The sequence below is a fragment of the Populus trichocarpa genome, chromosome 5 (genome assembly GCF_000002775.5).
Source record: "Populus trichocarpa isolate Nisqually-1 chromosome 5, P.trichocarpa_v4.1, whole genome shotgun sequence".
NCBI classification, from domain to species: Eukaryota; Viridiplantae; Streptophyta; class Magnoliopsida; order Malpighiales; family Salicaceae; genus Populus; species Populus trichocarpa.
This window is the reverse complement of record NC_037289.2, coordinates 24,502,999-24,528,950: the sequence shown is the minus strand read 5'-3', so window position 1 is coordinate 24,528,950 and position 25,952 is coordinate 24,502,999. Positions and strand designations below refer to the sequence as shown.

Sequence of the window (25,952 nt, the reverse complement as noted above, 5' to 3'; positions counted from 1 at the left end):
AAAATATTTAAAAATATTTTATGCCACTGTCTCGAATACACTCTTAATTTAACCTCCACATGATATCTGCACACTTGTCTAAATAAATGTGGTAGCGTGGAGGATTGGCTTGGTAGGCAAGGAAAATTTAATCGTCATGCCCGCGGCATTCATATTGTGACGTCTACCATACACTCAGTACGTAGATGAGTAGCATAGCTTGACACGGAAGGAAAAATACATTAAAAAAGAAATGAAAAGAGTTTACCCACACTTCCAATCAACTCGCGATGTAACCGTTACAGAGTAATATAAAAATATCTTAATAGCTTTATTTAATTTTTTAATACGGTACCATTATTTTTACTATTTAAAATTAATTAATAGTTTAAAATAATATATGTTTTTCTGTCTCGGTTAATTATTTTGCAACGGTAATAACAGGACACGTAGAATATTAAGTAGACCGTTGAATTTTTAAGTTTGAAACTTAAAATCAATAGTAGATCAATTTTCATTCATTTAAATGTATTAAATAAATACGAGAAATGTGGTATCAAGATCATTGTAAAAAAATGTAGACTTGACTTGTATGAAAATAGAATAACTTGTAAAACAAATTGTTTGAAAGTTGATACGGCACGGTTTAGTCACAACCGAGTTGATTTTTTTAATATTTTTTAAAAAATATTAAAAATAACATTTGTGTCTGGGCCTGGTTTCGCTAAGGAGGACCCAAGCGCTATGATGATGGGCCAATAGAGAGCCAGAGCCGAGCCTTACGACTTTCGAGTCTGCCGCTCCACTCTCTAGTTTCTGCCCAAACCTCTCTTAAAAACCTAACCACAACAAGTCCCTCAATCCCTTTGGCTGCGAGGGAGCCAGTCTCCTAGTCACATATATAATTTTTCACTCGCAGGTATTAATTCTTTGTTTTTGTTTTCAATCTCTTATTTCTGACCGCCGCCTCCTATTAGGGTTTCTTGAGGACCGTTAGCTTGAAAGGCCAACACCCTATCACCAAATCACTCTTAGACTAGATATTTTCCGGTTTTAATAGATTTCTTGGTGTTTTAGAAACGCATTCAGCATGAAAGAAGATGGGAATTTTTATTTTTTTTCATTGATTCAATCTTTTTTTTTTCAACACTCTGGTGGGAATTTTGTTTACTAAGAAAAAAAAGCAAATAAATGTGAAATGTGAAATGTGGATGCAGTGGCTCCGCTTGTGGAGTTTTTTTTTTTACTGTTGGGATTTCTCTAGAAAGAATGATCTTGCAGCTATCTATTTTTCTTTCAGGGGTCAATGCTTTTGAAAGAATTTGGTTTGTTTTGGGAAAAAAAGAAAGCTGATTTTAAACCTAAGACAGGGCAAATGATGTCTTACACTTGATCTCTGAACTTCAGGTAAGTTCACTTGTTGACAAGCTCTTTACTGATGCCCATGTTCTTGTCCTTTATTCTGGTCCTTCATCTCTTTCGAAGGTGCAAGGCTACTGTAATTGCTCCAAGAAAAGGCCAAAAAATGAAGAAGTAGGCTGAAGGGTTACTTTGTTAATCCGTTGTGATGTTTTGAGTTTGAACAGATAAGTTTTAAACTTGTGTATTCTGGTTTGATAAAACAACTGCTGTAAACTAAAGAACGAGCTTGGAGAATTTTTTTGATTTTGTTCTTCTTACACTGCTATCTTGCAACTACAGGTCTTTGGTATGGAATTATTTTAAATTTTTTATTGCCACTGAGTGATTTGTTAAAGAACATGATAATTTTGAAATCAATATAGAAATTCTTTGCAAAGGTTCATATCTATGTTTTTTATTTTGGTTATTGATGGTAGGTCTCTGTGCCTGGAGTTGAATGTGAATTTGCTTGCCTGCCTGCTTGCCGTTGCTGTTTATATGATGCCTTTGTCCATTTTCAGGCAAGAGAAATGGGTAATAAATCAAAAAGAATTATGTGGCCAGGCGGGATGTGTTTAAATGGACAGAACGTATGGATGATGCCTTCATTAATGCCCTTGTCCGTCAACAAAGGCTGGGAAACAGGGTTGATAGAGTTTTCACAACTGCAGCCTATGATAATATGGTGAGGGAATTGCGTGAAAACATCGGCATGCCATTTGAAAAAGATCACTTGAAGAATCGTTTGAAGACCCTTAAAAATAATTTCAAGGAGTGCTTTGACATTTTTAATGGTGCAAATGGTTTTGTCTGGAGCCCTGAAAATAAAGTGTGGGTTGCGAAGCCTGAAACATGGAAAGCCTTTGTAAAGGTCTGTTTACATTTTCTCTCCTGTCTTACATCTAACATTTAATCACACCATTACTTGTGGAATCGGTGCTTCAAGAATGCTTTATCCTTACATCAGGCAAAACCTAATGCAAAAAAATGGATGACTACACCAATTGCCCATTATGATGAGCTGTCACTGCTTTTTGCAAAAGATAGAACCAAGTCAAACGGTGCTAATACCACGAAGGAGAAAGCAGACCAATGGGTTGGCTCTGGAAGTCCCTACTTGCTTGATGGTTTCAACTTGCCAAACGAAGTTACACTTAACCTTGAGGACTCAAACGAGATGAATGGTGGTACAAGTCAGCTAGCAACTCCTGTTGAAGCAAATTCCCAGGCAGATTCTCAAGGATGTTCTCATTCTGCAACATCATTGAAAGGCAAAAAGCGCAAGGCTTCAAGTGTTGATGCAGTTGAGAGAGAGCTCAGAGGCATAAAGGATGCAATTAAAGAAGTTGCACGGGCAATTAGGGAGGGAAATCTCATTGCCGAGAGAGGACGCCCCCGTGTTTACTCCGAGCAAGAAGTTTTCTCAGAATTGGTGAAGATAGGAGTTGAAACACATCTACGGTACAAGGCCTACACTTTCCTTGTTGCAAATTCTGGGAGGGTAAGGGCTTTCTTTGGTTGCCCGCCTGGGGAGCGCAGGGAATTTTTGCTGCACATGATGTATAGTCCTGATGACTCTTCAACTCTTGATTGATAAGTTTGTGTTCCAATTGAACTGTTAATATCTGCATTGTTCTTGGGGGAGAGTTTTTCAACGTAAGTAACTCTGTCCAAGAGTTTCCTCTCTTTTTTTCCTCTGTAGATTTGGTTGGGGAATAGGACAGGTAACTGTAACCCAAGCTTGTGTATACATGATGGCTGATCAATGTAGCATTCAGGTGATTGTCATGGAGAATAAATTAAACTTGACTAGATGGAAGAAAAACCTGAGCTTCCACTGAAGTGCCATTGGTTCCCATTGCTTACCCGTCATATCGATTGTTAATGTACCAAGTTCTCCACACCTCTGTATTTTGTTGCCCCATCCCCATGACAACAATAAAATGTTAAACTAGTAAATTCGCTGTTTGGATTCTTTAAAGAAAAAAAAAATGTGAGGAGTATAGAGATTTTTTTTGACAATATTATCACATATCATCCAGTGATTTTATCTTGAATTTTTATAATTTATTTTTATGTCTAACTTGAGTTTTCAATTAAATTATATCGAAACTGGTTCTAAGTGAATCAATTAATTTAATCGGTCAAAAAAATTACTTGAAAGATCAGTAAAAACATGACAACTTTTAAAAATACTTTAAGATGATAATTTTTTAAAATATTAAGATTATACTCGATTGGATTGACCTCGATCACCCTACAACCTAGATCATAAACTCCAATAGGTTTAATAACTTTGTTATTTTTGTAAATTATTTTTTATATTTAATTTTATGATAAAAATAAATGCTTGCAAAATTGAGTATCAATCATAAAAAAGAAGTTCATTTGAGATCATGATAACCCTATAAAAAATAAACTATGAATCTCATTTTTAAACCAATCTAAAATTAAAGAACAATGAAACAAATAAAACAAATAAAAAAAATTAAAGGACCAAAACCTAAGAACAAAACATATCAGGTTTGATGAATAAAATCGTCAAACTCGTAAATCGGGTAACCCGGGTCAACACATCAAACCCGCAAACTAGGTGATGGACTCCATTGGGATTAACAATTTTTTTAACACATTGTAACAAAAATAGATGATCGCAAAATCGAGCGTTAAATCAATATTGAGAGTTTTTTTTAAGACTATGATAACCTCATAAAAAGTGAAACGAGACAAATTATGAAACTCAATTCTTAATCAACCCAACATCGAAGGATAATATTGAAAAAATAGATTTAAAAATAAAAAAGAAAAAAAGATAAGAAAAGTTGAACTCACAAAACCCATGAACTTTCTAAAATTTAATAACATATTTTTTTTTCAAAACTATTTTTTTTTAACTATATGGTAAAAATAAAAATAAATGATCATATAATCGACTTCTGCTATGAAAAAAAAGTAACACGCTAAACCTGCTAACCGAGGCAACCACGGTTACCCTGCCAATCTCGCAAACCAAGCCATTAACTTTACAAAATTTGATAACCTGGTTTTTTAAGATTATTTTTGTTTAACTAGACTTTTTTTTAAATAGATCATATTGCGTTGCTAAGATTTTTTTTATACGAACCTGATATGAAAATATTTTTGTAATACAACGATAAACATATAAAAGGTAAATTAAAATAAATTATCAACTCTAAATCTCAATAAACACATAATATAAAGACCGAGTAAAAAAAAATTCAAAAACCTAAGAAAAAGGGGGTCAAAATGTAAAAATAATAATAATTGTGGATTACTATTGTAAATCATAATGCTATGGATGTGGGGAAACAATGTTTCCCCGCAACTTTGAGCTTTATAATAGTACATTCCTGCAGGCTCCGCTGCGAGCTGAACTACTTTTTGTAAAAGCTTTTAAAAAATATTAAGAGTATGAAGATTTTTTGACAATATCAATAAATTTAATCAAGCAATTCAATCTTAAAATCTCATAACATGGTTCCTTATCTAGCTTAAGTTTCCAATTAAACTGCGTGGAAGCTGATCCAAAGTGAAACAATTAATTTAACAGGTTCAAAAACAACTTGAATGATTGGTAAAAATATGATATAACTTTTAAAAAGACTTTAAAACAATAATTTTTTAATTATTGAGACGATGCCAGATTGGATCAACCTAGGTCACTTTGTGATTTGGGTCATGGATTTCAATGGATTTAATAACTTTGTAGCTTTTGTTAATTATTTCTATTTAATTTTATGATAAAAATATATATTTGCAAAATTGAGCATCAACCCTAAAAAATACGTTTGTTTGAGATCGTGATAGCCTTGTAAGAAGTAAACAAAAATAAATCATGAATTCAATTTCTCAGCCAATCAAATATTAAAGAAGAGTGAAATAAAAAAAATAAAAAATCAAAGGACCAAAAACTAAAAAAAATCATATTAGATTTCACGAGTAAAACCGCCAAACCCATGAATGAGATAACACAAGTCAACACGTCAAACCCGCAAATTGGGTATGGACTCTATTGGGATTAATAACTTGTTTTTTTTTCCTAAACTATTGTTTATTTAACTATACGATAACAAAAATAGACGATTGCAAAAACAAGTGTCAAATCATATAAAAAAAATAAAATAAATTATGAAAATCAATTATTAACCAGCCCAATATCAAACGATGAAATAAATTTTTTTTAAAAAATAAAAGTTAAATTTGCCACACCTATGAAGAGGCCTATGAACTTTCTAGAATTTAATAACTTGTTTTTTTTTCAAAACTATTTTTTTAATTATAAAATAATAAAAAATAGATGATTACATAATTAGGTTCAATCAGAAAAGAAAAAAAATCCTAGCAAACCTGTGAACCGGAACAATTTGAGTTACTTCGCCAAACTCACAAACTAGGTCATTAACTTCACAAAAATTAATAATACAGTTTTTTTTAAAATATTTTTTTTATTTAACTAAACTTTTTTTTAAAATAGACCATACATGTAATGTTGAGATATTTTTCTGATACCAACACAATACTAAGATATTTTTTTTAATACCACAATAACCATATAAAAATCAAATTAAAATAAATTATCAACTCAAAATCTAATAAAAACATGTAATATAAAGATTAAATTAAAAAAAAAGCCAATAATTATATAAAAAACAAATACCATGTTTTAGTCGTACCTTTTAACTTTATTCTTAATATAGCAGAACCAACATCTATGGCTGCCTCTATGGATTTAATTTTGGCTGTTTTGGTTATTGTTTCTGTGATTGTTCATAGAGATTTAAAATAAAAATGCTATTGGAATAGTTTTAAAATGAAAAGGACGCGGGGCATGATTTTTATATTCTCATCGAGATAAATGCCTTTAAGATAAAAGGCTGGAAACAGGGTGTGTTAAAAGAATATATATCTAATTCCGAGAGGTATACTTAGAGGTGAGTAAAAAAACTGAAAAATTAATTAAATTGAAAAAAAAAACTAAAAAAATCAAACCGTAAAAAAAAATTGATTAAAATTTTGAAAAAACCAACTGGTTCAGTTTTATAAGCCTGAAATTAAAAAAACCGAATCGAATCCAAACCGAAAAAACCAGAAAAAAACCAAGCTAAACCAGTTTTGGTTTTTTTATAAAAAATTCGATTTGGTTATTTATTTTGATAAAAACTGAACCGAACTGAAAATAATCACCTTTAAGTATAGCTCAACTGATCAATTTTTAAATTTATTTTATAAAAATTTCTAGTTCAAGTTTTATAAATTTTAAGATTATTAAAGATTTATAAAATTATTAATTTTAAAATTTATAAAATTAATCAAAATATATTCAATTCAAAGACACGTGAAATTAGTTAAACTAGAATAACGCTTGGAAACACTAACGTTAATAAAAAACAGAAAAACGTCTCATGTTTTTTCAACCACCAAACGCAACAATGACGTGTACTTGACAAGGGAATGACATGTCATTCGTGGATTATAAACTTGCCCGCTTCGTTTTCTGAAGGAAAAATACCCGTCACTTAACTGTTTTTCGCACCAAATTCAAAGAGAAAACGGAGGGAGAGATCAGAAAATACGGTGCAAAAGAAAAATCCACAGAGGAAGAAAGTCTCCCATAAACCGAATGGTCGATGGAAGCTCATAATCTCTTGCTTTCCATTTCATGAAGCAACCTTCGATTGCTGAGTGGCGGGCCTTAGTAAGCAGGTGGTCTGCCAAGTGTTCGAAGAAATTCCTGAGAGCAACTGGGACACATTTATCACTTTAAATGTTTCTTGAAATCTAATGTCCAAGGCAATGGACTGGAAGTTGACATCTATCAGTTTACACCCTATACTGCCAACGGCAAGTAATGTCTTAAAGAGCAGCAGCATGATTTTGATGGCACATTCCAGTACAAGAATCTGCTACAGAAAGATACCTAAAAACATTCGTTATCCGCGACGCTCCAAGCTTCCTCCTGATTTTGGGGTGAATTTGTTCTTGAAGAAGCCTCAAACAGATTCAGTTCAAGATCACAGTGATGACTTGACTGAAGAGGAGGAGGAGGAGGAAATTGAAGTAAATAATGGCGAGATAGTTTGGGAATCAGAAGAGATTGAAGCAATATCATCTCTTTTTCGGGGGAGAATCCCTCAAAAACCTGGGAAACTAGGTAGAGAAAGACCTCTCCCTCTTCCTGTTCCTTACAAGTTAAGACCTTTAGGACTTCCTGCACCGAAAAAACATGTTAATAAACAGGTTTCCTTGAGTCGGGCATCTATATCCAGTCAAATTTATAAGAACCCAAGTTTTCTTATCGGTCTAGCCAAGGAGATTAAACGCCTTAGCCCAGATCAAGATGTGTCTGTAGTTCTTGATAATTGCTCTCGTTACCTGCACAAGGGGTCATTATCCTTAACAATTCGAGAGTTGGGTCATCTGGGTCTTCCTGAGAGAGCTCTGCAGACATTCTGTTGGGTTCAGAAGCAGCCTCGGCTTTTCCCTGATGATCGTGTTTTGGCTTCCACAGTTGAAGTTTTGGCAAGGAATCATGACTTGAAAGTGCCATTCAACTTGGAGAAGTTTACTAATTTGGCCAGCAGGCGAGTGATTGAAGCAATGGTTAAAGGGTTGATTAGAGGTGGTAGCTTAAAGCTTGCCTGGAAGCTTATTTCAGTTGCCAAGGATGGTAAAAGAATGTTAGACCCTAGTGTGTATGCAAAGATTATACTGGAGCTGGGGAAGAACCCCGATAAACATGTGCTTGCAGAAGCCTTATTGGATGAACTTGCGGAAAGAGAAGATTTGAATTTAAGCCAGCAGGATTGTACTGCTGTAATGAAAGTTTGCATTAAGCTTGGGAAATTTGAAGCTGTGGAAAGCCTGTTTAACTGGTTTAGACAATCTGGGCATGAGCCAAGCGTAGTTATGTACACTACTCTTATTCACAGTCGTTACTCAGAGAGTAAATATAGGGAGGCGTTGGCTGTAGTTTGGGAAATGGAGGGTTCAGATTGTCTCTTTGATCTCACGGCTTATCGTGTGGTTATAAAGCTTTTTGTTGCCTTGAATGATCTGCCGAGGGCTGTAAGATATTTTTCGAAACTCAAGGAAGCAGGCCTCTCTCCGACATATGACATATACAGGAACTTGATTACACTTTATATGGTTTCTGGGCGGCTGGCAAAGTGCAAGGAGGTGTGGAAGGAGGCAGAAATGGCAGGATTCAAGTTTAGCAAGGAAATGGCAGCAGGGTTGTTGCAACTCAAAAGAGAAACGAGGTTAGTTGAAACAAACACAGAGGAAACACAGACATTACCATTTTAGTGCAAGAATAAAGGAATTACTTGACAGTTAATAATTTCTGATGGGCAACTTATGAGATTTGAAACAACTCCACTGTATTTTATTGAGCACTTGAAATGAGTTTTTCAACTTTTATCATTTAATTATTCATGCATAGCGGTATGCTCATTTGAACAATATTACGTGAACGCGTTGCACATGTTAGTTTTAACTTTTCTTGATGCCTGGGACATCAATTGACAAACTCTCACTTAGACTAACTGTTAATTCTAGTTTATGGAGGTTATTTTGGTAGCTTCTCGGACCCTTCATCCACTAGCATTGCATTGTTTTTGAAAAAAAAATCGACCTTCGTGTTTTGCCCACATTCCACATATAGAATTGCGTAACTGATATAAATGATTATGATAAACCATCTGACCTGCCAACCCACATTTACAGAATGCATTAACCAAGCCGCACAAACACATGCAATTGATGAATGTGCCGCCTCTTATTTATATTCCCTTAATGAGTTCAACCATCTCTATCTCAAATCTAATTCAGCTTTTGAATGCGATAGTTCACAGTGCTTTCCTTCCAGACGTTCTTTTCAAGATAGATTTCATAAAAGCTTACTTCTCCACCTGCTCCTATGGTCAGTGCAGCAGTGCTCCTTGTGCCATAGCATCCCTGTTCGTTAGACAATAAGTATTAATTAATGATTATAAGGCGAAGGGTTCTCATGGAATGATTAAGTGGTAAATCAAACATGTTAATTTTTACCAGTGGGGTGTCTATTTCAACAAATATGGAGCTTAGATTGAATTCCCAGTCAATAGAGCAGATACCCGGCAACCTGCTTTTGTCAGCCTTAACTTTGTCCCTCATTAGTTTTTCCAGCACCTCCTTCACAGGTATTTCACTTTCACCATATTTGCCAAGCAGATCCTTCAAATTGAGTCCAAGGCGCTGTACCTGCAGAGTAAAAAAATGGGACCAACTGAATATTTGTTACTGAATTTGCTGTCTCCGTTCTCATCCAAAATCACTTACTTCATAGATCTTCAATATGGCCAATTTGGCTTCTTTTTATTTTTATTTTATCTGCGTTGTTAGTTTTATTAATGTATTGAAGTGCAATGCATTCCTGACCTTGTGCCAGGGGGAGTCCAGCTTTGCATTTGAAAGCACATGAAGGCCAGGAGAAACCTCTTGAATGACAACAGGTTCACCTTCGGGCCTGTTGGAGAGATAGACCATGCTTTTGGATGAAATGTCAGCTAAGATCAGGTTGAACCCATTGTACTGATGGGCATCTTTCACCAGTCCCTCTGCGAATTCCTTCGGACTCTTTGTGCTCTGCAATGTTTTGGAAACGAAATAAGGGGGGGCAAGTGACAAATTTAGAATCAATCCCCGTCAATTTTCCAGTCTTTTGCATTTTCCTACAATTATCCTTTCATGTGCATGTTCCTGCCCGCATCTTAGGCAATGTATCTTGTAAAATCAAACATAAAATATAAAGTCTGCAAGTCTGCATCATTACTTATCTTTATACTTGCCAAAAGTTACCGTATGTGTTGTAGTCAGAACGGCCCTATAAATCTAATTTTACCACTCAAAACCTAAAGTGGCCTGGCCATGCAGCCACTTAAAGTACTGCAATCTCTTAACCTAAAAAAGTACTAGTGGGCCGAAGTCTAAAGAAAGAAGTGTAAATCTTAGGTAGAGCCAGCTTCCATTGATACTGCTATTAACTTGATGAAAACAAACTTATGCTCAGTAAACTTGTAAACTTCCATTAGAGCAATCCAACTGTTAATTCGATGTTTCCAATGTTGGAAACCACTCTACTGTGAAGATTATTCTTAACAATGAAATCTAGAGACAGGACAGTACAGCACTGAGTTTTTTGAGCTAATTCCTGGAAGACTAGCAAGTGTAATGGTCCAATAAATGGTTTGAGGATGAATAGGGTTACCTCCAAGAAAAGAACAGGGAGTTCCCCACGACTCTTTGCCTCTGGGAATGGATGGAGCTCTAGTACATTTGTAATGAAAGCCACTCTTCCTGTCCTCGAACAAGCCAGCCATGTTCCTCCTGCCACCGCATCTCTCCCTCCCAATATTTCACTACCATCCCACCATGCCACTGGCTCTGTCGGCCTTCATAAAATGCACGGACAGGAAAGAAAGAAACAACATCACAATCATCTCCATTAAACCACAGAAGAAAATATCAATAAAGCCAATAAAGGTGAGCTTGCCTGTTGTGATACTCATCTCTGTTCTGCAAGAGAAGCAGGGGGTAGAGTGGATGAGCTTGCCATATAAAAGCTGCTATGCACATTATTCAATTCAATGGACTTGCAGTCAAGAAATTGATGGAAGAAGAAGAAGAAGAAAGAACTTAGATACAAAAACAATGAGCACCAAATATCTATGTTTCCGTGTTCTTGACACCTTCGACTATATATAAGCAAATATTGCGCAAATAATAATAATAATAAAAAAAGAGTCCAGATGATCCAGTGGGGTCCAAAATTCCTTTGTGATATGGATGAATGTAAAGAAAGAAAAGAAAAACCAAGGCAAAACCCCGTGTATACGTGTAGCTATCCATATCCATGGTGGGCTATAAACCATTGGCGCCACCAACTGGAACTCATGGTGATTTTGATGGGCATTTTCTCTACGTATCTAGCGGGTTTTTTGGATTAGAAGAAATGAAGATAATAATGATAAATAAAACATGTATCTCTGTCAGAATTATGAAATATTATCTTAAGGATATATTTATTTAATGTAATTCGTTTTTGTCTCCTTGAAATATTAACCAAACGCGATGCAATTATCAACATTGAAAGCAGTGCATCCATTTAATTAGCTGCTCATTCAAGAAAGGGTGAGCAAGCTATGAGTAAACAACACCGACGATATATTTTCCAAATTAAATCAACTTTTATTCATTAATGGAAGTTTTCCCAAAAAGGAAAGAGTGAAAGACAGACGAGCAACGATGTGATTTGTAAGATCGAAGCCTGAAATAGATTGAGTGGGAAAGGAAGACATCATATCATGAATACAAGAACGACGAGCACTGAGTTTTAATGGCTTTATTTTTATTTACAGTTAATGTTTTTTTTATATTTTTAAATTTTTTTGATATATTAATATTAAAAATAATTTTTAAAAAATAAAAAAATATTATTTTAATATATTTTCAAGTAAAAAACAATTTAAAAAATAATCATTTTGAATTTGAAAACCTCTATTGAATTTCAATCTTATTATAAAACCACAATTTCCTTATTTCAATTATATTAAAAAAAAATCTCATAAAAAACACCGTGGGCTCTCATTATCCATTTATTTTTCTTCTAATATTTTTCATTTCAGCCACCAATTTATTTTTTTTATTTTTATTATATCCACTCTGTTAATTTTAGACTGAATAACCATGTTTATTATTGGAACAGTGCTGCATTTCTTTTCTATTAATAATTCTTATTTCAGTCACCAATCCTTTCTCTCTCAGTTTTATTATATCATCTACCCTGTTAATCCTAGATTGAGAAAGGCCATAACCATATTTATTATTAGCTGGACCAGTCTATATATAAATTGAAACCTATATCCTCTTACTGTTTAATTGTGCTCCTCCCTTAAAAATATATTTAAATAATAATTTTTTATTTTTTAAAATTATTTTTAACACCAACATATTAAAATAATAAAAAAATATAAAAAATAATTTAAAAACAAAAAAATAATCTTCTTAAAAATCACCCCACCAAGACAAATAAGATATTGGGTATTAGTCAAAAGAAAGTAATTGCCGTAGCTATAATTTTGAAACCCGGCTCAGCCCGGCCCGATGGGACAACCCGGAACCCGGCCGATCCGGGACTGGAACCGGGCCGGGTTGATGAAAAAATAGGATAAGCCATGACTCGATGTGACCCAGCAGGTTGACCCGGTAAAACCCATTGACTTTTTTTTTACTAAAACGACGCCGTTTTGATTTTTTTAAAAAATAAAAACTGGCCCAGCTGACCCAGTGACCCGATCAAAACCCGGTACCCGGGCCAGGGTTAAAAACTATGCCCTAGCTGAAGATATACAACAAGAAGCCGGCTCGGCTCAACTATTTTTGGAGGCCTGTAATTGCGCTTGGCGTCGGTGGAAACACCTCCCTAGGGCTATTCGCTGCTGTTTAATGTTTCCATGGTCGCGTCAGTTGTCTAGAAGTAGAGGTTGATGGAGATCTTCTAGATGGATGAACTCTATTTTTTTTTTTGGGGGGGGAGATGAAGTGATGAACTCTAATTTTTCTTTTTTTCCTCAAACGGGCACTGAGTTACAACACTTGGTTTTGACGTTGGGTACACACAACAACAACAACACGTATTTGAAGCAACATTCAATGCATAACCAGAGAGAAAAAGGCAGAGACAAGAAACAAAATGGTAATGAATTCAAGAACTGGCACCAGCTTGTGCGGCACTAGGAGGTGGCAAATAGACTGCCTCGCATGTGTTTAGGGCAAGGTGATACAGTATCTAGGCATGTACCATACTATGTGCCATCATTTTTCAGATCGGCCGCCCCTAAATCCTACTCTTGCATGATTGAGCCATGCAAGAAGGCCCCATCTCCCCCATTGAGCAATCACACTCTCACCTTAAGGTTCATGCTTAAGGACAAGAAAAGGAAACTTCAACGTGGATGGAGAGCACTCTCGACTTCCTTCTTTGTTTCTAAATGACAGTAGTAAGAGTTATTAAAACCTGTTCAAAGGTTTTGTTCGTGGGTAAATAAAAAATGATATTGTTTCATCCTTTTTCTCTTAAATCAAGCTGAGGTTAATTTAATCATTGATTGAGTTGTCGGGTTAATCGGATTAATTCTCACTCGATTTTATTTAAAATTTATACTTTATTTTCTCATTCTTTTTATGAATTCAAAGCGAAACTCCCTAGTAGGGACCTTAAGGGTGTATTTGGGATTATACTAGTGGTGTCAGTTCAAAGTGTTTTTTCATTTAGAAATGCATTAAAATATTTTTTTTATTTTTTAAAATTATTTTTGATATCATCTCATCAAAACACAATCTAAAATAAATTTCAAAATTTAACTTCCCAGACCCACCTTACATCTTAAACCTAGACAATCCCTTTATAACGAGATCAACCACTTTAAGCAGATGGAATCTCCATTTTGGAGGTCACACGAAAAGAATTGAGCATGGTCTGTCTCTTCAAGGAAACTCCAATGTCCAGTCGTTTAAGATAAGGGCCAGGGAAGTCAGTGTGATGGTTGCTAAGGTAGTTTGAACCTTCTAAAGCCCAGTCGGCTTGGTCCACGACTCGAAGCTCATGCCACGGCCCAAATTACCTGTTTATTTGATTTTATTTTATCCTGTCAAATTGCCGTCCAGTAATGTTCTCAAACCGTTACTTGGAAAGGAAACCGCGGCAATAAGCAATGTCTTCAAATAACTTTTTAAATAACTTTTTGTGTTAAAATAAATATTAATAATATTTTTTTATTTTTTAAAAAATATTTTTAACATTAACATATTAAAACAATACAAAATATATAAACTATATTAAATTTTAATAAAAAATAAATTTAAATTTGTTGGCACACAGCGTTCCCAAACGTCCCTATTAAATCCATTTTAACCACGCGTCTCTCGCACCCCACATCACGTGACCATTTTTCTCCCGCGGTCCGTACGTTTCACAATTGCCAACCATCCCACACGCTCAAAAAATAAAATACTTCTAGCACTCAGGAAAAAAAAAAAAAACCGCCTGAGAGAAAGAGAGGAGGAGAGGAATGGGGGAGATCGCAGACATGCCAGACACAACAATGAAGAAGAAGAAAAAAGGAAGACCTTCTCTTTTAGAGCTTAAAAAACGCTCTCTCAAGCAGCAACAGCAACAACAAGAAAGCCCTAATTACCTTGAAAACCCTAATTCTCTCAATTCCAATCCCGTCCTTCCTAACCGTCGATCCTCTCGCCGGAGCTCTAATTCTTATGCACCTGAATGGATTGATGGAGACGACGACGAAGAAGACGATGAAGACGATGAGCGTAAAGAGAAGAAGCACAAGCTCTTGCGAGGATTGAATTCTCAAAAAAATAACAACAAGAATTCCAATACGTTGCCTCCTTCAAACTCTGATTCGAATGCTGGTGGCGGTAATCACGAGGAGGGAATTAGGAGGCGCAAGATCAGCGCCGTCCGTCTTGGATCTGATGATTTGGTGATTATCTAACCGCAAATTTTATTATTTACTATTATTTTTTGTTTTTATTAGAAAATAAAACAGAACGATTTTTTTCTGTGTTTTTGAATGATACTTTTTTTTTTATTTCGCGCGTTATTCGTTGTTTAAATGAGTTGGATCGGAGTGAGTTGTTGTGTTTGACCCGGTCAGGATTGTTTTCTTTTTTTTTCTGGTAATTTATTTCTACTTTGAAAATCTTGGTAGTGGTGGATTTCAAGTTTCTATGTATTTTTTTAATATTTTCTTTATATGCTAAATTCGAATATTTACCATAAATATTTTATTCTTAGTTGTTTGTTGTATTTAATCTTGTGTCTGGTGCCCAACATTATAGAAGCATAGATCTTGTTGTGTATAAAGCTTAATTTTGTCTTTTCTCTAATAATTCTAAGCCTCTTCTTTTTCTGTACTTTCTCTGCTTTTGCTGTAACTTTCCTCATTGTTTCTTCACTAATAATTTAAATCACTGATTTGTAATTTTTTCTTGCAGGATGAAAAGGTTTTGAAAGGGACAGACACTCTTCATGGTATCAATTCAAACTCAAAATCTCATGAAAAGGGTTTTCTGGGAGGTCTTTAAAAAGTGTATGTTGGGAAATAATTAATTAAAACTGTGCCATATATTATATATATGTTTGTGTGTGTACAGGGTCATCGGTGGAGCCGGGTCCCACTACACCTTTGCCAGACAAAAAGTTGTTGGTCTTCATTCTTGACAGACTTCAAAAGTGGGTGTTGTTTTTAGCTGCTTAGATTTTTACTTTTCTTTTTGTAGTCTTCTTCTTTCGACTGAGTTAATCAGTTGCTTTCAATTGGGTTTTGATTGGTCTTATTGATTGCAGGAAGGACACTTATGGGGTTTTCTCTGAGCCAGTGGATCCAGAAGAGGTGCATTTATTATCACTTTGCAGTGTTGTGTTTGTTTGAAAGATAATTGAATATTGGTTGATACCAAATTGATTTTGGTACAGCTTCCTGATTACTTCGAGATCGTTGAGAATCCCATGGATTTTTCTACAGCGAGGAAAAAGTTAGATGAGGGAGCCTACACCAACTTGGAACAGTTTGAGGTTGGTTTGAGATTATTTTGCTTACTAACTTGGATTTGTAAGTCACCTTCTCTTAGTGGAGTTGCATCAATGACAAGTTGAGTCTATGCATTGGGGATAATCTCCTTCGCTGCTTCAACTTGTTACAATTATGTGGTTGTTTAGTGCTTTTGATATGTGTGGAACCTGATAAGAGATTTATTCTTAAAGCATAAGAAGATGTTTGAATAAGAAATGGATGTTGTAATTAAGATATGTTTGATACTAAAACATCCATTTTGCTTTGGGTTGGAGTCTAACTGTATAACAGATAAGAAAGAATTCTACTCTGTAGAACAGTGTTTCCTTGTACCCCTTATCTGATGGTCAAAATTTTCTATGCTGGTAGTTTGGTTAATTGCAGAAAGAGCTGTTACATTAACACCCAATCCCCATTTCTCTTTTAGGAAATTTAACAAATACCACCATAATGAACTTGTTGCTTGTTGCCACCTACAATGGCAAAAGTTATGATTTTCCCTTGAATAGCTCATGAAGATATTGAAACATTTCCTGTGATGTGTCCAGATTGTTGGTCTCTTTCTTTATAACATACCAAGTCCACTTTGTTACTTTTGTATCGATTGCTTCCTTGCTAGCAATTACCAGGAGACAAAATAGATGTTAGATCATGGAGTAACTAAACCTTTGAAGTGAGGATCAGCAGTGACCTTGTGCAAAATGTGTGCAGGTAATGCAACTGACTGCATTTACAGAGAGTATTTTGATTCTTTCCGAGGTGGGGTTCTTGGAACTCCTGTGGACAAAATGAAACTGCACAAGGATGGATATCCAAAAAAAATGGCATATTTTGCTTACCTGCCAACTAGCTATTTACCTTGAAATCAATTTCCTGTACTCTTGGTTTGCTTGTGGAAAAATGTATGTCATTCTTGCTGGCATTTGAAACTTTTGACATTTCTTTTGCGCAGAAAGATGTTCTTTTGATATGTTCAAATGCAATGCAATACAACTCCGCCGATACTATTTACTATCGACAGGTTTGGCTTCATCTCAATTCTGTTACTATTCTATATAGTTTTGCTAGTGTTATTTCTGAAAACCGTCATTTTTTTATTTAGGCACGGGCCATGCAAGAGATTGCAAAGAAGGACTTTGAACATCTTAGGCAAGATAGTGATGATAGTGAACCACAACCCAAAGTTGTGAGGAGAGGGAGGCCACCTGGCACAGGCAAGCTGAAAAATGCACTTGAGAGGTCGCCTGTTGATCGTGTTGGTCCTGAAGCATCCTCGGATGCAACTCTTGCCACTGGAGGAGATAATAATAGCTTGTCCAATGGTTACAATCTCAGAAGAAGTTCTTCATACAAGTACCAGCCTGCTGATTCATTGGTCAGGGCCTCTCATGGGTCCCACAACAACGAAAATCATTCTACCTGGTTATCTGAATGGGAAAATGAATTTCCAGGTATGGGACTGCTTGACTCTGCTTCTTGCTTTTGTATTCTGTCTGCTTACTATTCTGAACCTTTTTTTTTTCTTCAATTGGCTATCTTTATCCAATAGCTATTGATGTATTTACTTGTCTTGCAGCTTCTGTTGTGAAGGCCGTGATAAAGTATGGGAAGAAACCGATTGTGCTAGACGAGAACAAGCGTGACACCTATAAGCATCCACTGGACTCCCATGAGCCATCTGTCTTGATGACCTTTGATGGAGAATTAAAGCAACTCATGGCGGTAATGTCCGAAGAAACTTTTAGAACTTTGTTTTGGTTTCCTAATGGAAAATTGATTTTCCATCTGTTGGTCTCCTGCAGTATGAGCCTTTTCACATCCTTTTGTTTAGGAGCAAGTACACCCCGCAGCATGTGGCCTTTGCCCATAATGTTTTTTCCTTTAACCATAAGTTGGGCATATGTTTATGATCCAATCAATTAATAGGCACTAGCCATATATCCGTCCCAGTTTTTTCCCCCACTTTTCAGTTTATAGGCAATATACGGTTTCATCTATTGGTAACCTTATTTCATTTTACTTTGATGTGCATTAGGTAGGTTTAAGCTCTGAGCATGGTTATGCAAGAAGTCTCGCTCGATTTGCTGCTGATCTCGGGCCTGTTGTCTGGAGAATGGCTTCAAAGAAAATTGAAAGTGTCTTGCCAACAGGAATTGAGTTTGGCCCTGGGTGGGTAGGAGAAAATAAAGCAATGGAGAAGCATAAGGTTTCAAACAGCCCCATATCTGATAACCATTTAAGCAGATTTCAACCTGCAACTTCCTTGAGTAGAGATGCGACATGGACTAAAGAAGACATGCTAGAAACTGTTGGTGGATTAAATTCTAAAAATGAGTTAACTACACTGAACAGTGCTACTGGTGGGATGAAATCTTTGCCTACTGTCTCGATTCAGCAGAAACCGATGATTCATCCTGATATGAATGGTTTCAGTGGAGGATTTGGATATAATTCTTCATCTCAAATAGGGATGGCGCGGCCTGTGGCACCTACAGGAAAGTTCAGTTTGGAGAAGCTGCACCCTGCAGTGCCATCCCAAATGTTTGGTGCGGTTCCACCTAGTAACAGCACCTTCATTTCAATGCCTGGGAACAATTTAAATTCGAATAAGGCTATGCTGTCAGAAACTTCAGGTGGATTATTGCAGTCTGGAATTTCTGCAGCTGTAGGGTCCAGCTCTGACTCTCATACATTACGCAATGTGGGGTTTGGTGGGAAATCATCTTGGCAGGGATTTTTACCCTATCATCAACAAGGTACTGTTCCATTTCCACCAGACCTGAACGTTGGATTCATGGCACCTGGCTCACCTTCTTCCAGCGTGCCAATTGGTTCACCACGGCAGCCAGATTTAGTATTGCAGCTCTGAGGTTGAACGGATCCCTTGCCATCTAATCAAACATGTTGAGTAATGTAGGTATTAGGTTTGAACATTTTCCAGCAGAAAAGGAATAAGAAATTGATAGAGGCAAGTCATTTTTTAATGGAGGGTGGCTTGCAACTCATTACTGGAATGATTCATAACATCAAATTGCGTAGGGGAAGAATTTTGTACAGATTAATGTATCATTATTTTTAGGCTTAAACCACAGTTTTATACTAGTAGTATGGATCTCAATTGAATCCTTGATTTTTAGATATTTTCAGGATTCTCATTGGAAGTGATAGCACTGATATGTTATGTTTTAGTTTAGTTTTTTATTGTATGATGTATAGTAATGTTTATGCGTCTCATTGCTTGCCTCCTTTAATTTTTTCATACTTTCCATTTTAGTCCTTTACTTTTTTACTTTTTCTTTTTCCGATCCAGCTTTTCAAAGTTGTACCATACCCCCTTCTTGATCTATAGCTTATCTGTGTAAAAAGCTTGCTATTACTTTCTCATTTGTAGCCGATTTCCCCATCAAATTCAGACGCGCAACATTTGCAACTCGATAGCCAGTCCAATAATCGAAGAACTGTGGATGATTGTTCATCTCTCAGCCATGGAAATGGAAGTTGTACTGAGACCTTGTTTGGTATTCAAGCAAGCTGTTTACTATCAGAATTGGACAAGCTGTGTAGAAGAGTTATATTCGCGTGCTCTGTTTTTTGCAAGTAAAAAACAAAGAAAAAAAGCAGAAGCAGAGGTTCAATTTCGAATTAGTCTCCCAAGTATGTAATGATTCTCACATGGTCCCTAAACTAAATAATCTCTCAATGAGCCCCCAGCATATCGGAATTCCTCAGTTGGGTCGTGTCATCGAAGATCATCCAAAAATTGGTGACTATTTTCTCCACCAGCCCTCAATTGAGTCTCCAAACTAAGACTTTTCTCAATTCCCCCCTCTCATTTTCCCTATTCCCTTAAATTCAACAATGGGAAAACTTGAATGAAGCTTAATTTTAAACAAAAAAACAAAAGAAAACCATAATCTTGCGAGGGCAGGGTGGAAGTAATTAATGGAGTCACGAGGCATGAGGTGTTCTTCAATGCCATGGCAACCAAGTAAACTCTTTGAATCGAAAGATTCTTATACCTTTTGCCTTGTGGAACTGGCATGAGTATACTTGCAAATTGGGATTACATCAAACAACCCACCGTGTCATGTTTATTTTTTGTTTTTTAATGGTGTTTTTTTTAAATTAATATTTGTTTTTTACTTTAAATTACTTTTTTTATATTTTTATATTATTTTTCCAAATAAAAAATATATTTAAAAAAAACAATCACTAATTCGGAAGAATCTCTATACCTCGTCATGATTTGTATATATTCCGGTGTGCATCGATTTTTGACTTCGTTCTCTAATGGAACCAAGACCAAACCTGACAAGTAATCACCATTAATGAATCAGTCAAATTCATGCTTTGGTGCCTAACTCAATTAATATTGTGTGGTTTTTGGTGCTATTTCTTTAATAGGGTTTTATTTTAAAATATATTAAAATATTCTTTTTATTTTTAAAATCATCGTATTAAAAATATCACCTTTACACCTCTTAAATAAAACATACTTTTAAAAAATACTTCAAAAATAAAAATCACCACACCTACCATGCATATTAGAGGGTGGCTTTCATAACATTTGTGGGTTTTTCTTTACCGTCGTTTTTTCAAATTCAAATTAAAACCATATATATACCAAACAAATTGCTTTTTTTTGAGATGGATGGCCGCCTAGTTCCTAATTAAAACAAGAGGGTTTTGTTCGGGTTGACCCAGCAGGCCGGGTCCGGGTTTTATAGCAGAGAACAAAGAAAGCAGCGCATAAAACAAATAGCAAAAAAACAAGGACAAGTGCATTAAAGATAAGACAAGATAACTCTAAATATTAATTCAATGTTGTTCTGTATTTCTTTCGATCATATTCTCTTACACGCCTTCTAAAAAACTTAACCAATCAACTGAACAATTTCGTCGTCGGTTGAGCGAAACCAAAAAAAAAATTGTGGTTTAATCGATCTAGGGTTTCTCTATGCTGTTCCTACTAATTAAAAAGAATAAAAGAACAGGTTAATCATATTTGCCATGCCATTTTACTTCCTGCCATGGTTTGCTTCTCAAACCATCTTTGTGCAAGCAGCTTCAACCTATCGTCTTGCACTTCACAAAACTTATGTTCCCACCCTGATGGCTCCACTGCTTCAAACCCTAATCCTGGCGCCCTATCTTTCGACAAAGGATTCAAACCTTTTGTCCAGTCCACTACGTACGCTGACACTCTTCGCCGGAACTTGACCTTAAATTCAGACCATGCTTGATACTTGTAATGGTTCACCACAGCAACTTCTAAACTAACTGGCTTCGTTCTGTACCCCTCCTTCAACTTAAAATGGTGTATTGCATTAAGCAATGAATGTTCAATTGCTTCTAATAAGACTATAGACTTGTGACGATTATCTTCTTTTCTCCTGCAAGTATACCCTTGTGTCACCCCTTCCAAGGGATGTGTTATCTGATTCGACGGACCAAACTCATTGCACCGAATCGAAACCTGACCAATCGGCCGAGGATCCGACCACCACTGGGTTTTCGGCAATAAGGATCTTAACATCGGATCATCAGGCGAAGGTTGTAATGAAGTAACCCATGATGGTGCAAAAACAAACTCATCAACATCTAAATACATCATCCAAGTGCATGAATCCTTAGCATACAATGAAGCGTGAGAGAAGCCAGCTTCTTGTGTCTTAGGCCAAATCCAAAAGAACGTTTCAATGTTATAGCCCTCTTGGTTGAGCTCCTTAATCACCTTCATCAAGTCATCATCACTGTCATTATCGTATAGCACAAACTTTTCTACTCCAATCTTCGAATGGTACATGACCCATTCTCTCAAGAACTTAGCCACGTCAAAAACCATGGTGCTGGCGCACAATAGCGACTTCGGCCTTTCAATTTCTAACTTGCGCCATGGAATATAGTACGCGACAGAAGGCATCATGAAACTGCTTTCCCCCTGGTGACGAATCTCAAGGGAGACTTTAATCCGTTTGTTTAGGCCGTTACCTTCCCCGCCATAACCGAACGACGTTAAATCTGGACGTTCGCACCTGAACACTTCTTGAATGGAGCTGGAAACGGCTGTTCTGACCGAGTTATTGCTAGTCTCATCAATAAAAACGCAAGTCAACTCTTTGGGGGACAGGTTAATCCCTTGCCGATGATTCAATCCTTTGACGAACAAAACGACATCGTTTTCGGTCGTAAACGACTCGTAAGCAAGGCGAGTCCATCTCATCATCGGCTCCGGCGGCGGAGACGAAACCAGGAACTCCTCTCCTGAGCGAATCAAAACAGGCGACAAGAACGGCAACCGCCGACGATTTCTTTTCGGAAGGCCGCACTTGAATGTTGTCTGATTCGTCGAAGGCAAAACACCAGAGAACCTCGCCGGAGAAGTCTCGTTGTTCGGATAAAGACACAGGAAATCATTGCCGGATATTGAAGCAGTCATCGGAGGAGTACTTTCCGGCAAGACAATCAAAAGAACCTCCCAACCAGGTAACAAAACAGAGACCGATTTTACCCCCGAGGAATCTTGAATCGACGCCACGTGTCGCGTCAGGTAATTAATGTCTTCTTTAATGGCAAGAGAGGAGGAGGAGGAGGAATATCCTGGTATCTTAGAGATGGCGGTTAGATTAACAGACGGAAAGCTGATTTCCGTTGAGGCATAGATTGGATTGCAGGAGGAAAAATAAAGGGAGAAGGAGGCAAAGAGGAAAACGGAGAGGAAGAGGAAAAGAAACGCCGGAGAGACTTTACGACGCATCGTTTCAGAGAATTCAAAAGGGCGTGGAGAAATTAAGAGTAAACGGAGAAGTGGTGTGGAGGGGGATTTCTTTATATTCATTGTATTTTCCCTCTCAATTTCATAAGAAAAATAAAAAAGTCAAGAAGATGAAGAAGAAGGAAGTTAATTTATTTAATTAGTTAAAATAATAATAATAATAATGAAAACTGCGGATGGCGAGAGGGGGGGCAGAGAGAAATCACAGAGCATATATAGAAGAAAAGAAACTGGCGGAACTTTTCAGAGGTGGCGAGCTGATGGGCCGGGCCGGGTCGCATAAGATGGCGTCAGGGGCGGCTTCTTATTCTGTTCTTTGGCACGTTGTTATTTTACTTGGACTGTGACTATTTATTATAATGCTGATTTTATTTAATTACTTGGAGATTCTTTTCCTAATCACTTACTTTGTGACAATAATTTACTAAATAAATGGGTTTTTTAAAAATTCATGAAAAAGAAAGACTTGAACTTAATTCCTCTACGTTTTTTAGGGGCTCAAGTAATTTATTAAAAAAAACTCTTAATTCACGGTTGTTATTTATTTACAAGTTTTCACTGTTTTTAAATAAAAAAATATGAACAATATAATATGTATACATAAACACTTTTTAGCGGTGTACGTAAGAGATTAGATTTGTTTTTTATATTTAGTTAGTGTTAATTATAGATTTAATTTTAATCATAAATCTAATAATTAAAACGATATTTCTTTTGTTAACTATCATTGTTTTTCTAATTTGAATGAATTATAAAAAATATGAGATCACAACTATTATAGATTATAGTTTTGATTTTTTTATGAAGAATAATTGTTATTTTGATGTTTTTTTTTGTTTTGTTTTTTCATTGCAAAAATCCATCTTCATTTCCACTAACTAGACATGTTTTCTAGTTTCTTATTAAAAGAGAAGGAAGAATGGAAAAGGAAAAGGAATTTTGTTTTTTTGGTGATTTAATTATTCGGTAATGTTTGGTAATTGGTGGATTGCATGCATCATGTTAGATTGGATTGGACTGCCACCATGATTCTATTCCTGGAGATATGGTTCTGTGTGCCAGGAAATTGATTTATTAATATATTAATATATTGGTCAATTTCCATAAAATATTAACTTAGCTTATCCAAGCTGGCTACCAGATTAAAAATATTCAGGAAATATGCTTCTTGATAGCAATAATTATGTGAAAAAGGTAAGAAATCTTTTAGTGATTTATTGATCTAAAATCTAAAATCGATGCTTCCCACAAGTTTTCGAATTAATTCACATACTAATTAAATCTCTAATTCGGTTAATCTGTAAATATATGAGTTGATCTGTACGTATCTTGATTTTTTTTTAATAAAAAAAATACCATCTAAAAATATATCATTATTTTAATAAATAAAAAACGGTACTTTATAAAGATGAAACCTAATTAATTAATGATGGTTGGTTGTATTATTAAATTAATTAGGAAGAGAGGATCAAATATGACTGCTGTGACTTTTGCCAGATCAAAGAGAATATTATAATATGTTTCTTGTAAATGCATTGGCTTGCATGACCATCAAGTCGATCTTGCACGTATTCTCTTCGTGGACGAGGTCGAGCTGACTGTCTATTGTATTCGCGTGCACGTTATACAATTTTCTGCAGTGGCATTTTATTAATTATGGAAACGTTTGCTTTTTCAATTATTTTTTATTTGAAAACATTATTCAATCGATGATATTTTTTAAATAGTCTGATATATCAATATCAAAAGTTAAAAAAAGATATTATTGTATTTTTTATTGAAAAACACCACACACACACACTTATAAGCAGACAATAACCTCTTGCGCACTTCACGTTAAAGAAATTAACTCGGATGTTAAAGAAATTGTATTGATGAAACATAAACAGAAATTAATTGGATTTCACGTTACAAATATAAAGGCTTGCATTTACATTAATATTGATGAAATGAATTTGCAAATTAATATAAAGGCATTTATTTACATTTCGTGCGTGGTGAATTAACGAATTATTTGTCTATAAATCTACAATAAAAGCCTACAAATTTAAATGATTTGCCCATATACGTACAATCTATCAATCCATGATATATAGACTACAGTTTATGTGGGTATAGTTCTGTGTGTGTGTCCCTAAATTTGCAGAGTCAACTAAGTAAATCGCAGGTAAATACTCTCCTTGAAAAGGAGTACTTCCCTTGTATTAAAAGTCTCAAAATCCAAGACGTGCGTTGGAAATTCAACTTTATGTGTACAGTAAACCACTGAACATTCAGAAGTCTTTTTTTTTTTTTTTCCAAAATATTTCCCATGAAATCATTGATTTTCAAAAGTTTAAACAAGGAAAGTTGCGATTGTTCTTCCTTTTCTTTCTTGATCTTGTGATGACTTGGCTACATATATAAGAATCTCGACTGTAGACGTATGAGGGAAGCCCCATCGATCTGGCTTAGCGTGTCAAGGGCAAGAAACGAATTGCCTGAGCAGCAAGTGAGCAGGGAACCGCGGGGCATGGCTTTACAGCTAGAAGCTTGACTGGTTTTCACATTTTCTCAGGCGCAAGTTTGGGCTTAATTCCATAGCACACAAAGTTCATTCCTTCAACTTTATGCTCCAATAATTCCATTGCGCATATATATATATATATATATATATATATATATATATATATATATATATATATATATATATATATATATATCCTTTAATTGCTTGAAAAGTTATCAACTTAATACGTCTAACTTTAGCTTGAATATTCTGATCGATCGTAAAAGAAGAAAGAATAATAAAAATTATTCTCTAATCCCAAGTAGTGTTGGGATGTTGTGCAAGTCACTTTTGTGAAAAATAAAATAAAATAAAATTGGGGAGGGGATTTATAAAAAAATAATTGCGAATCATATTGGAAAAATGAAGGCATAGAAGATAAGTCAAGAGCATGAAAATATCTTTCTGTCTAATCACTTCTTGTCTTTAATTGAGTTATGATCATGTCTTTTCACCAATAAAAGCATTAGAACATTCTCACATTCATCCATATCCATGCTTACTATTTCAAGCACATTTTCAGTGGAAAACTATACCTTAAATTCAACATATATATATATTGTGAAATCATATAAGTATTAATTAATGATTCAAG

The 25,952-nt window shown here is 35.5% G+C and overlaps 4 protein-coding genes and 1 non-coding gene across 9 annotated transcripts; 4 read left to right on the top strand and 1 right to left on the bottom strand.

Moving 5' to 3' along the window:
• The first annotated feature begins 744 nt into the window (after positions 1–744).
• Positions 745–3,205, top strand: LOC7494704 (uncharacterized protein At2g29880). Of its 5 annotated transcripts, none has more exons than XM_024600380.2 (4): positions 745–898; positions 1,280–1,386; positions 1,902–2,251; positions 2,348–3,205. In XM_024600380.2, the coding sequence occupies exons 3-4, from the start codon at positions 1,973–1,975 to the stop codon at positions 2,972–2,974; spliced, it is 906 nt and encodes a 301-aa protein (XP_024456148.2). In that variant the 5' UTR covers positions 745–898; positions 1,280–1,386; positions 1,902–1,972; the 3' UTR covers positions 2,975–3,205. The 5 variants fall into 5 exon arrangements, with proteins under 5 accessions (XP_024456148.2, XP_052308952.1, XP_024456150.2 ...); XM_052452992.1 differs by having other exon boundaries at positions 1,465–2,251; XM_024600382.2 differs by lacking the exon at positions 1,280–1,386 and having other exon boundaries at positions 768–898.
• Positions 1,360–1,422, top strand: LOC112327681 (small nucleolar RNA snoR101). Its single transcript, XR_002982105.1, has one exon. It is a non-coding gene; the product is annotated as a small nucleolar RNA snoR101 (small nucleolar RNA).
• A 3,600-nt stretch (positions 3,206–6,805) lies between the features above and the next one.
• On the top strand, positions 6,806–10,216 carry LOC7485642 (pentatricopeptide repeat-containing protein At2g01860). Its single transcript, XM_002307761.4, has 2 exons — positions 6,806–8,660; positions 9,830–10,216. The coding sequence occupies exons 1-2, from the start codon at positions 7,183–7,185 to the stop codon at positions 9,885–9,887; spliced, it is 1,536 nt and encodes a 511-aa protein (XP_002307797.3). The 5' UTR covers positions 6,806–7,182; the 3' UTR covers positions 9,888–10,216.
• A 4,156-nt stretch (positions 10,217–14,372) lies between these two features.
• Positions 14,373–19,268, top strand: LOC7485641 (uncharacterized). The gene is made up of 9 exons (XM_002307760.4): positions 14,373–14,942; positions 15,457–15,493; positions 15,616–15,694; positions 15,809–15,854; positions 15,938–16,036; positions 16,987–17,055; positions 17,137–17,485; positions 17,611–17,756; positions 18,070–19,268. Exons 1-9 carry the CDS (start codon positions 14,511–14,513, stop codon positions 18,901–18,903), a joined length of 2,091 nt encoding a protein of 696 aa, XP_002307796.4. The 5' UTR covers positions 14,373–14,510; the 3' UTR covers positions 18,904–19,268.
• A 1,573-nt stretch (positions 19,269–20,841) lies between these two features.
• Positions 20,842–22,997, bottom strand: LOC7494702 (glycosyltransferase family 92 protein At1g27200). The gene has a single exon (XM_002306942.4). The coding sequence runs from the start codon at positions 22,870–22,872 to the stop codon at positions 21,034–21,036; it is 1,839 nt and encodes a 612-aa protein (XP_002306978.4). The 5' UTR covers positions 22,873–22,997; the 3' UTR covers positions 20,842–21,033.
• Positions 22,998–25,952: the final 2,955 nt, after the last annotated feature.

Coding starts and splice junctions, on each gene's coding strand:
- LOC7494704 (XM_024600380.2), top strand. CDS start 1,973: ATGGATGATGCCTTCATTAATGCCCTTGTCCGTCAACAAAGGCTGGGA. Junction 2,252..2,347: donor CATGGAAAGCCTTTGTAAAG/GTCTGTTTACAT, acceptor TCCTTACATCAG/GCAAAACCTAATGCAAAAAA.
- LOC7485642 (XM_002307761.4), top strand. CDS start 7,183: ATGTCCAAGGCAATGGACTGGAAGTTGACATCTATCAGTTTACACCCT. Junction 8,661..9,829: donor CAACTCAAAAGAGAAACGAG/GTTAGTTGAAAC, acceptor ACCTTGTGCCAG/GGGGAGTCCAGCTTTGCATT.
- LOC7494702 (XM_002306942.4), bottom strand. CDS start 22,872: ATGAATATAAAGAAATCCCCCTCCACACCACTTCTCCGTTTACTCTTA.
- LOC7485641 (XM_002307760.4), top strand. CDS start 14,511: ATGGGGGAGATCGCAGACATGCCAGACACAACAATGAAGAAGAAGAAA. Junction 14,943..15,456: donor GTCTTGGATCTGATGATTTG/GTGATTATCTAA, acceptor TTTTTCTTGCAG/GATGAAAAGGTTTTGAAAGG. Junction 16,037..16,986: donor CCAACTTGGAACAGTTTGAG/GTTGGTTTGAGA, acceptor TCTTTTGCGCAG/AAAGATGTTCTTTTGATATG.